General features: G+C 42.3%; 1 protein-coding gene across 2 annotated transcripts in view; it reads right to left on the bottom strand.

Moving 5' to 3' along the window:
• SLC10A6 (solute carrier family 10 member 6) overlaps window positions 1-5,780 on the bottom strand; it is a 39,631-nt gene extending 33,851 nt beyond the window's left edge. The window contains exon 1 of one of the 2 annotated variants that reach the window (XM_033214168.1): window positions 4,913-5,780. In XM_033214168.1, coding sequence (XP_033070059.1) covers window positions 4,913-5,289 — 377 coding nt within the window. In that variant the 5' untranslated portion in view covers window positions 5,290-5,780. The remainder of the gene's footprint in view (window positions 1-4,912) is intronic. The other variant, XM_033214167.1, reaches the window with a different exon arrangement.
• Between the last annotated feature and the right edge of the window lie 10,146 nt (window positions 5,781-15,926).

Below are 15,926 nucleotides of genomic sequence, written 5' to 3'. Positions count from 1 at the left end.
GGGACAGACAGGAGAAACATCTCTGGGCAGTAGTTTCAGGAGAAACTAGGGTAGGGGAAGGGGGACATTTGGACTTCATATTTTGCTTTGCTTTTCCTACAGTCACAAAATACTTAATATTTAACCTCAGATCCACTCTTAAGCATACACTCAAGGGAAATGAAAGCTGAGACTCAACAGCATTATTCACAATTGCCAAAAAGTGGAAACAATTCAATTGTCCATTGATGGATGAGTAGATAAAAAATGACATATATATAGTATGATATATCATTATATATAGGGTTAGGGTTAGGCATACAGCTCCTAGAGCAGAGATTAAAACACAGACCCCAGGACACGATGTTCTTTTGCCTGCCTTATATAATAATAACAGTTCATATCACATTTTATGCCAGGTGAGATTCTAAACACTTTAGATATATTAACTCATTCAGTCCTCTCAACAGCTCGTGATGTAGGAACGCTTCTCATTTTAGAAATGAGGCAAGTAAAGCACAGAGAATGTGCATAATCTGCTGAGAGGATCCAGTCAGTAAGTGACAGGTCTGCTTGCTGTTTCCAGAGCACTTAACTACTACACCGTACTGCCAGATCTTAATTTTCATATCCTACCCTCAAAGGTAGGAATTCTGTCTATCTCTAGCAGGATATATTGGGGAAAAAAATACCACCTATTCTTCACCCCTCCCTTATCCGAGTCTGCTGTAATGTGACTTGGAAGCTCAGCACCTCAAGAGGCAAAATCTACTTTCCTAATCCATGAAGCTGGACTGGCCTTGCAATCTGCATTGGCCAATGGAATGTGGAAGAAGGATGAGGATCTGGTTTAAAGCCAACACTTCAAAAGACCTTTTCTGCTTTGCCTTTCTGAGAACCCTGCTGCTGCCATATGATTAGGTCTAGGCTCATCTACTAGAAAATGAGAGATCATGTAGTAAGAGAGCCCAGTTCTCCAGGTTGAAGTCACCTGCATTAGTCCATTTTCACACTGCTGGAAATACCCAAGACAGGGTAATTTATAAAGGAAAGGGATTTGATTGACTCACAGTTCCACATGGCTGGGGAGGCCTCAGGAAACTTACAAACATGGCAGAAGGTGAAGGGGAAGCAAGGACCTTCTTCACAAGGCAGCAGGAGAGAGAAGAACAAAGGAGGAACTTCCAAACACTTATAAAACCATCACTCACTATCATGAGAACAGCATGGGGGAAACCATCCCCATGATCCGATCACCTCCCTCCCTTGACATTTGGGGATTACAGGCCCCTCCCTCGACAAATAGGAATGGGGTGGAGACACAGAGCCAAACCATCTCACCACCCGACACAAGTTTACATTTAACCAACTCCCCAGTATGTAAAAGAACCCAGCCATGATCAGCCAAACTCGGCCCAGAGGCAGGATAATTTTTAAGGCTCTTCATACATGTAAGCCAACTGCTTTCTAGAATAGTTATAAGGAAGGACAACATCATGACTGGAGGAGACAGAACAAGGTCAGTTGGCATTGCAGACTGTGGGAACAACATGGGCAAAAGAAAGCTGGAAGAGTGTGGGATATGTTCAGAGAACTATAAGCAGCCCATGTTGACTAAAACCCATTGTTCTTAAGGTGGCTAGTGGAACAAAAGAACCTGGAGAAATAAAGTAAACCAGCTTAGTAGTTTCTACCAATTTAGTAGGTGTTGAGAAGACTTTGTATGTATAACATGTTTGTTTTCTCCTCACAGTACCATGCAAGTAATGTTATGATTTCCAGTTACAGAGAAGAGGCCCAAGGTCAGGATTTGAATATAGCCAATCTGGTATCAGAGCCTGCCTTATCCACTTACTACAAAGCCGTAATGGAGAGATTAAAGGTGCAGAGAACAGCACTTTCATTGCTGTGAAAATACAATTAGTCAAGAAAGAAATTGTGAGGGCCTGACCTGAGGAAGTTTTAGTGGAGACCGACAGGAAGCAAGAACTGTGAGCAACACAGCAAGAGGAGGGGCTACAGGGCTTGGCAGTGGATTGAGTGGCCATGGTGAGAATGAGGGTAGTCACAGGGCAAGGCTAAGATGACAAGCCCAGGCAACTGCAAGAGGATGGGTGTCATCAATCATCTCATTTGCAGAACACACAAACCGGTTCAAATCAATGGATTCTGAAATGCCTGTGTGGGGTGAACACATGGAGAACTGCAAGTGCACTGCGTGAAGCCGGAGTAAAGGCATGAGAAACATACTCAGGGGCATCCGCAGGGAGCTCAGTCTCCACTTCTTCATGTGTCAAATGAAGATGTTGTGCTAAACGCTCTTGGATTTTATCCAGCATTAAAAGCAGATAAAACTCCTATCAATGACGATCCACTGAGTTTTGCTTAAAATTGATTTTTGTTGGTAATCAATTATGAAGAAATATAATCACTTGGATATTGTTTCACACTGGACAGGATTTTCTCCTATTTGAGTTTCTACTGAAAATTGATTTTATTACTTTTGTACCTATAAGCTTCTAAAAATCTAATATTTAGTTTTTGTTTTTTGAGTTTTGTTGGTAAGATTCAAAATCAAAATTTAGAAAGAAAAGAGGAAATAGATAATATTTGTTGCACAGCTACTATGTGCCTGGCACCCTGAATACACACACACAAACACACACACACAAGTATATATTTCCTTCATAAAATATAGTCTTGTGTCAGCCAGGTGCCGTGGCTCACGCCTGTAATCCCAACACTTTGGGAGGCCGAGACGAGAGGATCACCTGAGGTAAGCAGTTTGAGAATAGCCTGGCCAACATGGCGAAACCCCATCTCTACTAAAAATACAAAAATTAGCTGGGCATGGTGGCAGGTACCTGTATTCCCAGCTACTCAGGAGGCTGAGGCAGGAGAATTGCTTGAACCCAGGAGGTGGAGGTTGCAGTGAGCCAAGATCACACCATTGCACTCCAGCCTGGGTGACAAGAGAAAAACTCCACCCCAAACTATTATCTATATGTGTGTGTGTGAGTGTGTGTACATATCTATACAGTCCTGTGAGAAACAGGTAAATTTAACCCCATTTTGCCAATGATGAGATAAGGCTTAGATAGGTTAAATAATTTGAACAAAGTTAAAGGTGAATTAAAGATAGAGTTGGCAAAAGAAAGTAAAATTAGCTTTATCTTTCATAGATTTCCTATACATTGGTGTTTTTATGACAACATTGACTAATAAGAGATTAAGGTAATAAATGTTCTCTTTCCCAGAACACAAGTGTTTGAGAACACTGAAGATTTATGCTGCTACTCAAAACAGAAGATCTAGTTGTGTTGCTAAATGTCATGGGGGAAATGTATCTAAACTGCAGACTGATGTAAAACAGATGTGAATTCAAATCTGAGTTCTGCCATACTGGTTTGTAGCATTTGGCAAGCTACTTAACCAACCAGAATCACAATTTTCTCAGCTGTAGAATTCAGAATAATAAAAGGCCATTGACAAGGTTATTATGAGCCCCAAGAAGAAAATAAGCATGAAAGCATCTATCCCATGCCTATAGAGTACTTAATAGATATTAGTTTCCTTTTTCCTTCCAAAAACTTTTAGGTCCTGGAATTTATCTCTGATTTATGAACTTCATGCAAAGAATAGCTATCATTTCCCAGTTAAATAGTGAACTTTATTGAATTTGAATTAGCAATGAATATTAATGGCTTTTACCATTAAGGTAAAACACAAAATTCATCAAGTTATTTTTTTTTCAAATCTCTCATAAGTGGGCAACCAATAACACTGCCACAGGAAAGCAGGAAAGTTAGTTCCTATTCTGCATGGTATGAGCCCATTAAAATTTATAGGTGAAATATGTACCATACGCTAAACATTCAGCACATGCGGGAAACTGGAAACCCATACCTGCAGCTGACTCTCACTGATGTCAACTCCCAGCTCAGTCATTACCTCTTATTCATCCATTCATGGTAGAGTAAATCTCAACTAAATGACATACACATGAAACAAAGACTTAAATTTATAAGCAGTTCTTCCCCAGGGCAGGAGGTGAAACGGTATGTTCATATGTAAGCAAAGAGTCTCGAGAGACCATTGATTTTAGTTCTTTTTCCAGTGCTGATCCCTCTACTCTTTCCTCAAATGCTCTTTTTTCCCCCCATCAAAACATGTAATCCAGAAAAGCGTGTGACTAATTCAGCCTCATTAAAGTGTAAATAAGGGACAAGGCTTAATGTCTCCCAGAGGTATTTCTCTACACCATAATTGGGAATAAGGTCACTGGCTTAAAGGGAAAGAATGCGAATCTAGTGATGATGTTAACCATCTGCAAAGCAACAAGAAAGAACTATTTTAGTCCTGAGAGCCTTTGCGCTGCTCCTGAAGTCAAATCAACAGGCCATCCCAGCACTTAAAGCTGGATATGGCCACCAGGTGCCCCTAAAGCTCCTTTATCCAGTCCTCTAAAGTGCTTCTTTCCTAAAGTAGGTGCTCAGGCATCACTGACTGGAGCTACGGGAGTCTCATTCTGACCATGCCACCACAGCCACAACGGCTGCTACCAAATCACAATCATTAGCTTCTTGGGATTCTTGGCTTAAGTCCTGGGAGTTGCTAAAGAGGCCAGTGTAGGTAAGAATGAGCTCAAGCTTAGGAAGGGCCACTGGGTGAGGTGGAGACCGGCCTCCACTATCACATAGGAAACATATCCCACTGCTCAGAACAGCCAATAAAGCAAATGATGACCAGCAAAGTAAATGTTGAGCACTGAAAATAAAGCCCACCCATGGCTGAACAAGTCTCTGTGATATTTGTAACATTTCCCAGTAAAATCTCTACCACAAGATTGGAAGAGTGTTTAACACAAGAGTGTCAGTTATTCCCCCCAGGCAGGATAAGAGGCAGACTACTAAGCTTCCCTGGGGTTACTTACCTGAGATCCATATCTCCATCAACCCAGAAGGTGAAAATGTTAGAGATGGTGCCCCCCGGGCAGCAGCCCATGATGAGAACAGCAATAGCTTGGACTGGCTTCAGAGAAAAGCTGATGGCCAGGAGATAAGCTGTGAAAGGCATGAGCCCAAACTGGCAGAGCAGTCCCACAGCAATGCCCCAGGGTCTCCTGATGTGCGACCACAGCTTCCGGATCTCCACAGAGCATCCCAAAGAGAACATAAGCAGCCCCATCATCACAGTGGACACCACTGTGAAAACGAGCTCCAGGTTTCCATGCACCTCCAGTCCCACTGGCAGCTCCTCCTCTGAACTGTTGGCAGGGCAGGCTGAGCTGCTGGAACAATTGGCTCTCATGTCCTCATCTCCTTAAGGCAGCATTACAAATGAACACCGGCAACAATGGCTGGGCAGGTCTATCCTGCCACATTTTGTAATAGTGCAACGAAGTCACACGTGGAGAATCATTCCAATAACTGTTGGCCAGCAAGGTGATTCATCCTAATCTGATCAATTTTTTCACAAGTGGCATTATAAAAGTAATTATCACGGGCATGAAACATATAATAAACTGCAGTAAGTAAGGCTTTCCACTTCTGTTCTTACTCACCACTGAATATGTTTGTGAGATGAGACAAACAAACTTGTTGTCAAGTGGAGTGACCAGGCTATGTCGTCAGCATCACATTGTGTCCCAGGAAAGTAGGGTGGATGCCAAGAAATAATTTCTCCAAATTCAGTTGGGATTTCAAAGAGCCAGGATGCATAGATAGAAAGGCTAACTCTGGAAAAAACAACAAAGCCACACCTCATAGCATTAGCAAAGCATGTCTGTTGGAAATATTAGAGCAAAAAAAAAAAAAAAACAGCTGGTGGAAGAAATGTCAAGAGGGACTATGAATAATTTCAGGAAAACTTCAGAATTTGTCACAGTTTTTCTTCTATTTCTATTAGAATCTGTGTCTAAACTCAATAATTAAACACCTGCAAGAATAATATGGTATGAGGCACCTAATTATGCCTCATAAAACATGTGAAAACCAATTCCTTCACCCAAAATAATTCAAGGGAGCTGTCACTTGCTTTTGGAGATAAGAGTCTACTTGGAGATACATACCCCTGGGTCTCCTAGGGACATGTGGGAATCCTGCAAGGGGATGTGGTAAAGAGCTTGGTCTGCAATGGAGATGGGGTCTGAGGACAGCCTCTAACCACAGTGTCCGGGGCCCCTCTGTGCGTTCTAAGCAGGCACTGGCAAAACCCGACAAGGACTGTATGGTTCTGTGAAACTAAACCTCCGAAAAAGCAGGTGCCACACCCTTTCTCACAGCAGAAAGTTTATTTGTGGGGCACAGGCTAGTAACAAGGCACACTTCATAAACACCTCTACCTGTCTCAAGAGGGATACTAGCTAGGCATTGTTTATTCTTGGATGAGCAAATTCTTTTCCATGACAGAACGCTCAGGACATGCTGACTGTATAAAAACACAAGTTGGATTCAAATGTGAAATAAATTCTAACTATTTGAAAAAAGAATAAACTGCCTTTGGCAAACAAACCCTGAAAGCAGCTCTGGCCATCCAACTCCCCGGGAGGTTGTGTATAAGGGGTCAGCACAGGGCGTATTTACGCAGAGCCCTGCAGAGAATGGACACTGAGGAATGGGAAAGGTCTCTGGAAGGCAAGGTGTTCCCAGCTTGAATGATGCAGAGGTGTGGTCAGTGAGGAGGAAGGGAGGAGGGAGACAGCTAACATTTTCTGAGCACTTCTCAGGGGTGACAGAGGTGGTGATAAGGTTTGGCTGTGTTCCCCCCGCACCCAAATCTCATCTTGAATTATAGCTCCCATAATTCCCAGGTGTCATGGGAGGAACCTGCTGGAAGGTCACTGAATCAAGGGGGCGGGTGTTTCCCATGCTGTTCTCATGAGAGTGAATAAGTCTCTCAAGTTCTGATGGTTTGATAAAGAGGAGTTCCCCTACACATGCTCTTGCCTTTTCTGCCACCATCTAAGACGTGTCTTGCTTCCCCTTCGCCCTCCGCCGTGATTGTGAGGCCTCCCCAGTCATGTGGAACTGCGAGTCAGTTAAACCTTTTTCCTTTATAAATTACCCAGTCTTGGGTATGTCTTAATTCACAGCATAAAAACAGACTAATATAGGTGGGGTAGGTGCTTTACACATATGTGGCTATGTCTGATGAAACAGAACTTTATGTACTTATTTAGTAAGAGAAGGTGTCAGGGGTGTCTGTCTACATAATGTCCAAAAGCCCCTTAGTCAACCTTCTTTTTTTTTTTTGACACGGAGTCTCACTCTGTCACCCAGGCTGGAGTGCAGTGGTGCGATCTCGGCTCACTGCAAGCTTCGCCTCCTGGGTTCACGCCATTCTCCCACCTCAGCCTCCTGAGTAACTGGGACTACAGGCACCCACCACCACACCCGGCTAATTTTTGGTATTTTTAGTAGAGATGGGGTTTCACCGTGTTAGCCAGGATAGTCTCGATCTCCTGACTTCACGATCCGCCCACCTCAGCCGTCCAAAGTATCAACCTTCTTTGTTCCCAGGAAGAATCCCTTGAATGGCCCTTTTTAGTTATACAAATTTAAGGTTTGTATAAGCACCTGCATTCCTGATGAGGATGGTATAAGCACCCCCATTCCTGATGAGGTAGTGTGATAGCAACTTTTGTGATTGCTGGGTACTCAGTGCTGATAGACGGGAGGGGGCTAAATATGCATAGCAGCCTTAAGGAGCCTCCTGGGGGAGGGAGAAAGGTGACCTTGGCCACTCCTCTTTTAAAATGTAGTGTTGGCCGAGCGCGGTGGCTCACACCTGTAATCCCAGCACTTTGGGAGGCTGAGGCAGGCAGATCACGAGGTCAGGAGATCAAGACCATCCTGGCTAACACGGTGAAACCCTGTCTCTACTAAAAATACAAAAAATTAGCCGGGCGAGGTGGCGGGCGCCTGTAGTCCCAGCTGCTCGGGAGGCTGATGCGGCAGAATGGCGTGAACCCAGGAGGCAGAGCTTGCAGTGAGTGGAGATCCTGCCACTGCACTCCAGCCTGGCCGCCTGGGTGACAGAGCAAGACTCCATCTCAAAAAAAAAAAAAAAAAAAATGTAGTGTTATCAGAATTTCTCAAAAGATTTAGGATGTTTCCAACTGAGGTCAGCTGGTCCTAATACCCGGAAAGACAGGGGTTTCTTGCCTGATGACAGGTTCCTCTGTGTCCAGTCACCCCGGACAGATGCCACAGGACACGATGACTAAGTATATGGATGTGACCTGAAGAGAAGTCATCTTGAGAGCCCAGGCTTGGACACCGCCATGTGGTGTGCGAGGACTGGACCAGAAGGGACATGGTGGCAATGGATAAAGGCCCACTGGACTGGGTGGGGCCAATGCATCAAAAGGTCCCAACAGAAACAACAGCAGTGATCCCAGGGCCTACCAGCGGGCTGGTCAGGCTTTTCCAAGTTTCTCCCCAGCTGGAGATGGGAAGGAGATTTCCTTGGGAAGAGTAAGGTTCTCGGTCAATTTGTAAAGATGATTTCAAATACAGGATCGCAGACTTCTTGCCCTTATTGGCAAGTAGAGATTCAAATGATTAATTACCAAATTTTAAAAAGCATGACCAACTTTACATCCCAAGCCAGTGAGACAGATCACGAGATCCCACTTAATCCTCACATTTATTCCAGGAAGTAACAAAGGCCCATTGGGGCCATATTATTTGTCCAAGATTATTAAGCAGGTAAATTATAACATTGGGATTTAAATCTCAATCTAATTCTCCGCCTGTCCTTGTTTCCTTTCCTGGAGCACACTGAAGTGGAAGCAATGAAAAGCAGTCAATAGCAAGACCGTGCGGAAAAGACTGGCAACCACTTAGGCACAGCTCAGGGGTAAAACACCATTATTTGGCTTAAGGATGGAGAAATAAACTAATCCCTAATCTCTAATATTATCTTCTATTCTCACACACTTAAAAGGCATCTACATATGTTTAATATGTATTCACCTTCACGTTGAGATCCAGTTCTACAAATCACAGGAAGTATTTCATGTACTTCCAGCCTCTGCAAGTAGAATTTGGGGTGAACGATACTCCTCAGGAAAACCAACAGAAAAGGTTAGGAATGTAAAGTCTGAGGGGAAAGTGCCAAAAGAAAAGGTAACCAGACCTGGCTGTGGAACTGTTTCCCACGCTCTGAAAGGTAGCACAGGGGAAAACTTCTAGAAGCTTGAAGGACCAAAAAATCCTACAGGTTCAAAAAGAGTTTACATAAATTCATGAGAGATAAATCTAAAACAGATATAAAGGAAATTGGCAGTAATGGAAAAAGTAGACTGTCTACTCAGACATGACACAAGGTAAAAAGCCAAATTCAGTATTTTTCTTAAACTCAACAATAAAAACACTATCACTTCCCAGAAAAAAAAGCACAAAATACTTGAAAAAAAAAGTGATCAACATCTTCTATGGTTGTAAAGTCCCTTCCAAAACTCATGTTGACATTTAATTGCCATTTTAACAGTGTCGAGAAGTGGGCCCTTTAAGAGGTAACCAGGTCATGAGGGCTGTGGATAGATCAATGCTGTTATTGAGGTGAGAATGGGTTTGTCAGAGTGGGAATGCCATGTGATGCCTTCTGACATGTTATGATGCAGCAAGAAGGCCCTGGCCAGACGTGACCCTTTGGGAAGCCCATGGTTTTGGGTTTCCCAGCCTCCAGAACCATGAACCAAATAAATCTCCTTTCTTTATAAATGACTTTATCCGTGATACTCTGTTATAGCAGCAGAAAACAGCCAGGCGTGGTGGCTCACACCTGTAATCCCAGCACTTTAGGAGGCTGAGGCAGAAGGATCACCTGAGGTCAGGAGTTCAAGACCAGCCTGACCAACACGGTGAAACCCTGTCTCCACTAAAAATACAAAAATGAGCTGGGCGTGTTGGTGGGTACCTGTATTCCCAGCTACTCAGGAGGCTGATTCAGGAGAATCACATGAACCTGAGAGTCGGAAGTTGCAGTGAGCTGAGATCATGCCATTCCACTCCAGCCTGGGCAACAGAGCAAGACTCCATCTCAAACAAAAAAAAACAAGAAAAGAAAAAGAAAAAAAGAAAAGGAATTAGGACAACATCATCACTAGTTTTTTTAGTTTTTTTGCGTTTTTGAGACAGGGTCTCATTCTGTCACCCAGGCTGGAGTACAGTGTTGCTATTATGGCTCACTGAATCATTGACCTCTGGAGCTTAGGTTGATCTTCCCGCCTCAGCTCCCAAGTAGCTGGGACCACAGGCGCACACTACCATGCCTGGCTAATTTTTATATTTTTTGTAGAGATGGGATTTCTCCATGTTGCCCAGGCTGGTTTTGAACTCCTGGGCTTAAGCAATCCACCCACCTCGGCCTCCCAAAGTGCTGGGACTGCAGGTGTAAGCCACTGCACCTGGCCATCACTAGTAATTTTTTATTTAAGTACAGTGAAATAAGATAACATGTTTTGCATACCAAGAATAAACAATTTTAAGGTGAATAGCCCCAGCTTGTAAGAGTTGAGTGAAAGACACATTCTCATATACTGCTGGTGGGAAAGAAAATTCATATAACTTTTCTGGGTAAAGTCTGGCAATATGTACTAAGAGCCTTTGTTTATTAAGAAGATGTTTTAATAAACAAACTTCAATATTGGCAATGATTTATTATTTCTTTTCGCTCTGTTGCCAGGCTGGAGTGCAGTGGCACAATCTCGGCTCACTGCAACCTCCGCCTCCCGGGTTCAAGTGATTCTCCTGCCTCAGCCTCCTGAGCAGCTGGGACTACAGACGCCACCATGCCCAGCTAATTTTTTTGTATTTTTAGTAGAGACGGAGTTTCACCATGTTAGCCAGATGGTCTCCATCTCTTGACCTCGTGATCTGCCCACCTTGGCCTCCCAAAGTGCTGAGATTACAGGTGTGACCCACCGCGCCCAGCCAAGATTTATTATTTCTTTGGGGCAGATGTTCCTATTTATAACAGTATTGTTATTTATAAATGCATTCCTATTTATAACAGCATATTTATAAAAGCAGAAAACTGGGACAACTTAAATGTCCAAAGAGAGACTGATTAAGTAAATTATAGTACAACCATACGATGAGGTGATATGGAGTTTTTTTAATGTAAGCAGGAGAGGTACAGTGGCTCACCCCTGTAATCCCAGCACTTTGGGAGGCCGAGGTGGGAGGATCACTTGAGCCCAGGAGTTCAAGACCAGTCTGAGCAACATAGTGAGACTCTATCTCTATTAAAAAATTTTTTAAAATTAGCCAGTCCTGATGGCGTGCACCTGTAGTCCCAGCTATTCAGGAGGCTGAGGGGGGAGAATCACTTGAGCTTGGGAGGTCTAAGCTACACTGAACCATGATCACACCACTACACTCCAGCCTGGGTCACACACTGAGATCCTGCCTCAAAAAATAAAAATTTAAAAAATTTTTAAAAAGTAAACCGTTTAATAAGGAGAAATACTTATAAGATTAAACAGGAGCATTTTTTCGTATTGATAGGCAAACAGAATGTTCCTGGCCATGTTAGAATAATAAGCAACTAAATGGAGAAACTCCAAAATTTTCATAATGATTGCTGCTGCGTGCTAAATTAGCGATGCTTTGATCTTCTTTATATTTTTTGTACTATCTGCTATCTTTGAAATGGCTGGCAATTACCATTTCTATAATTGAGAAAAAAAGGAACTGAAGGAAAAGGAATAAAAATAGAGGGAGTCATGGTTATTTCCAGTAACTCCTACAGGCTGATAACATCCTGATGACTCTGTGAGGAGCTGGACTGTTGAGATGACTCAATTGTCTTTGTTCTTAGGATTTTACAAGGGAGCCTAATAAATACCAAAGCTTCCAGTAAGAGATGCCCGCAGCAAATGAAATGCAAGGACATGAGGAGAACGGACAGGCCAAGTCAGGACCTAGAGGCCAAGTCAGAACCTAGAGAAGGGTGGTAGATGGGACTGCAAAGTGTTTAGCCTGAAACAGTACCTGCTCCACCTTCAGGATAAAATGACCAGAAGGTAAAACAAAGCATCTTGCCAACAAAACTAACTGGAAAGACTTGTTTACCCTGCACTGGTAGCATTCTATTTATAGTAATATTTGTGGTCCTTTTCCCAACAACCTTTTCTGACCACAGCTCATCAGATCAGATGTTACTAAGTTTATAACCATAAATTCTCATCGCCTATTTAAATCCTAGAATTATGAGAAGAAAATGTATTACAAGTTGTAATAAATGAGATTAATGGGTTTTGTCAGCCATGAGAGCAAACTACTGATAACTGATTTTCTATAATAATGACTGCCATTTGTTAAGTCTTTCCTAAACATATTACCTAAGGGACCTATCACAGGGTCTTCCATGTACCAGGCCCTGTGATAGATCCCTTAGGTAATTCATTTCCTTCTCTCAACAACTTTATCAAGTAGGTACCATTATTACCTTCATTGATTCATGAGTGAAGAGAGGCTGATTGCAATTAAGCAACTTACCACAGACTAAGGTAATAAATCGCACGGCAAGATGGTAGAGGTTGACTCCCGAGCCTATACTATATATGAAAAGTAAAATAATAAAAGTGTATGGGTTTCACTTGTATAAAATATTGTTCTTGCCACTCAAACTAAACCACATCCTGATTACTACTACTCACCTTGCCAATCCTAAACCTTTAATTCACGTGCCTTTCAAGGTCTAAATACAGGTGCATGGAAAACATGTTAACTGCCATTCTGAAAGAATAATATCCATGCTGAAAGGGTAGTATTTTAATTTATAGGTCTGAATAACTTTTATTTTGAAGTAATTACATGATTAAAACATTCATGGTCCTAAATACAGAAAAGATTTCCCAGCAGTCATCCTAGGTTCTGAACTACTTTATAGTGGACTCCCTAAAAGAATACATAAGCAAAAAGATCCTTCACCACGTCAGCCAACAGCCCCCCAGAAAGGAGATGAAACCAGAGCAAATGAGACATTTTTCATTAATAGCAAAGTGGTCATTCATCCTTTCCTTATACTTTCTAAACAGGGGTTCAACCCTAAGGCCATAACTACAAAGGAACAGAAGTATTTTTCTTCATCCTCAATTGCTAGGCCAGGAGGATATGCGCCTAGCACTCTAGACAAAACTAATCCGAACAAAGAGTGTTGTTGAGCTCAAGCATTTCTTAGGAAAACTAGAGATCAATCCCAGGCATCTGGTATAAACTTCCAGCCTTCTCATCTGACCATTTCTAGCTACTACGCCTGGGGCACTTTAAGTGCTCAGTAAATATTAGCTATTGTGGTGATCGTTGTTATTAATAACATCTGTTTCATCTAACCCAGAAAAATAACAAGGTCAGGATCAAAAAAAAAAGACTACTCCTTTGCTCCTGCTTCCAATTTTCTGATTTGTTTTCCAAAGCCTTTTTTAGTAAAACTTAGAAATTTCTTTCAAATACTCAAAGGGTCATGAGAAAACAAATATATATATATACATACATACATATGTGATCTCATGATAAATGAAGGCCACCATTAGGAAATAACTCTCCTCTTAGTTTGAAGGAAGTTATGTAAGCTATTTCTCTACTTGTGTAAAGTAATTCCACAAACTGCAGTGCCAGAATTCTGACACTCCCCTGGGTACCCCTGAGTTTGGATGCAACAGGGAACCTGGGGAAGGAGGTGGCAGTGCAGGTGAACTAGGCTAGGAAATGTTTGGTCATTCGTTGGGTTCACAATATGCTTGTCTTACCTGTTCTACATAGTTGGTGAGAGTGGGAGAGTAAATTTAAATTCCAACAGGAAATAGATATATGGTGAGCAATCTCTAAAACAGTAAGAGAGAGGGAATTTTCTTCTGGCACTTGAAAGGAGTTAATGTTACAGAGTTAATCTGATGTAGGAAAAAATGGCACTCGCAGCTGAAGTCTACAAAGGCGACATCTATGTTTGAATGCTGTGAAAGTTTCAAAGTGAAAAGCAATCCTTTAGCATGGAGATAGATGATTAGAAGCAAAGGTGGGCCAGGCCCAGTGGCTCACGCCTCTAATCCCAGCACTTTAGGAGGTTGAGGGGGGTGGATGGCTTGAGCTCAGGAGTTCGAGACCAGCCTGGGCAACATGGTGAAACCTCGTCTCTACAAAAAATACAAAAATTAGCTAGACATGGTGGCACACGTCTGTAGTTCTAGCTACTCGGACGGCTGAGGCACAAGAATCGCTTGCACCTTCCAGACAGAGGTTGCAGTGAGCCAAGATCGTGCCATTGCATTCCAGCCTGGGCGACAGAGAGACCCTGTCTCCAAATAAATAAAATAAAATAAAATAAAAACCTAAGGAGAGAGACTGACACTAAGAAGAACAGTAGGAGCCTATTAGGAGAAAATCCCAAAATGGAGCCTGAGACTCCCAGTAGAATGGCTTATACAACTTGTTCCTTCTCTAGGATTAATTCAGACTAATGTTATGCCGTTTGTTAGAAATACAGAAGACCAAGATCACTAGATTCTTTGCTTAAACACTGCTGGTGGGAAAATAAATTAGTACAACCTTTATGGCTAACAGTAGGGAGATTTCTCAAAGAATTAAAAGTACATCTGCCATTTAATCCAGGAATCTCACTACTGGGCAACCACCCAAAGGAAAATAAGTCATTATATTAAAAAGACAACTGCACACATATGTTTATCACAGTACAATTCACAACTACAAAGATATGGAATCAACCTGTGTCCATCAACTGATGAATGGATAAAGAAAATGTGGTATGATATATGCCATGGAATACTATTCAGCCATAAAAAAAAAGTGTCTTTTGCAGCAACTTGGATGGAACTGGAGGCTATTATCGACGGAAATGAAGTAACTCAGGAACAGAAAACCAAATACCGCGTGTTGTCACTTAAACGTGGGAGCTAAGCTATGGATGTTCAGCGGCATACGGGGGATATAATGAACATTAGAGAATCAGAGCAGGGTGGGAGGTAATGCGGGATTGAAAACTACCTATTAGGCACAACCTACACTATTCAGGTAATGGGTGGACTAAAAACCCAGACTTCACCACTGTAAAATTCATTCATGTAACCAAAAACCACCTATACCCCTAAAGCTATTGAAATAAAAAAATTAATAAATAAATAAAATTTAAAAATAAAAAAGGTTTGGCATGGTGGCTCATGACTGTAATTTCAGCACCTTGAGAGGCCAAGGGGAGTGGATTACTTGAGGCCAGGAGTTCAAGACCAACTAGGCCAACATGGTGAAACCATGTCTCTACTAAAAATACAAAAATTGCCAGGCGTGGTGGTGCCCGCCTGTATTCCCAGCTACTCAGGAGGCTGAGGCAGGAGAATCACCTGAATCTGGGAGGTAGAGGTTGCAGTGAGCCAAGATTGTGCCCCTGGACTCCAGCCTGAGCAACAAGAGCGAGACTCCATTTCAAAACTTTAAAAAAATCACTATTCTTTTTACAGGTTTTAGGACACTTGCTGAAAATGGCCCTGCTGCCCAGAAGGCCTTCTGTGGCCCAGAACTGCCAGAGATTGGATAGGGGAATTTATCTTATTCCAAATTTTAGTATGGGGCCCACTTGCCCCTGTACAAGACATGTCTTCAGTGTGAGCTTTTGCAATCATAAAGCTGATGTTTGGATTTCCTACCTGTTTACTCTTTGGTATTATTTCACATTTGGTCCAGATCCTAGACAAAGAACAAAGGTATCATATTTTTGATGCCCCTCAAAACTCTAGCATCCGGTATAATTGACCAGAATTGTTGAGAATTAGGGTGGAATGTGAGGACCAAAATAACAAAGATTCTGGTGGGGCCAGGGTATATGGCTTTGGGCCTTGGATTCAAGAGGCAGGCTGGACATTTTAACCTTGAAAATCTCCAGAGATTATTTCTGGGTAATAAGACTCAACTTTACAATTGTGC

The sequence above is a fragment of the Trachypithecus francoisi genome, unplaced genomic scaffold (assembly GCF_009764315.1).
Source record: "Trachypithecus francoisi isolate TF-2019V2 unplaced genomic scaffold, Tfra_2.0 Lachesis_group1, whole genome shotgun sequence".
Classification (NCBI taxonomy): domain Eukaryota; kingdom Metazoa; phylum Chordata; class Mammalia; order Primates; family Cercopithecidae; genus Trachypithecus; species Trachypithecus francoisi.
This window is presented reverse-complemented; position numbering and strand designations above follow the sequence as displayed.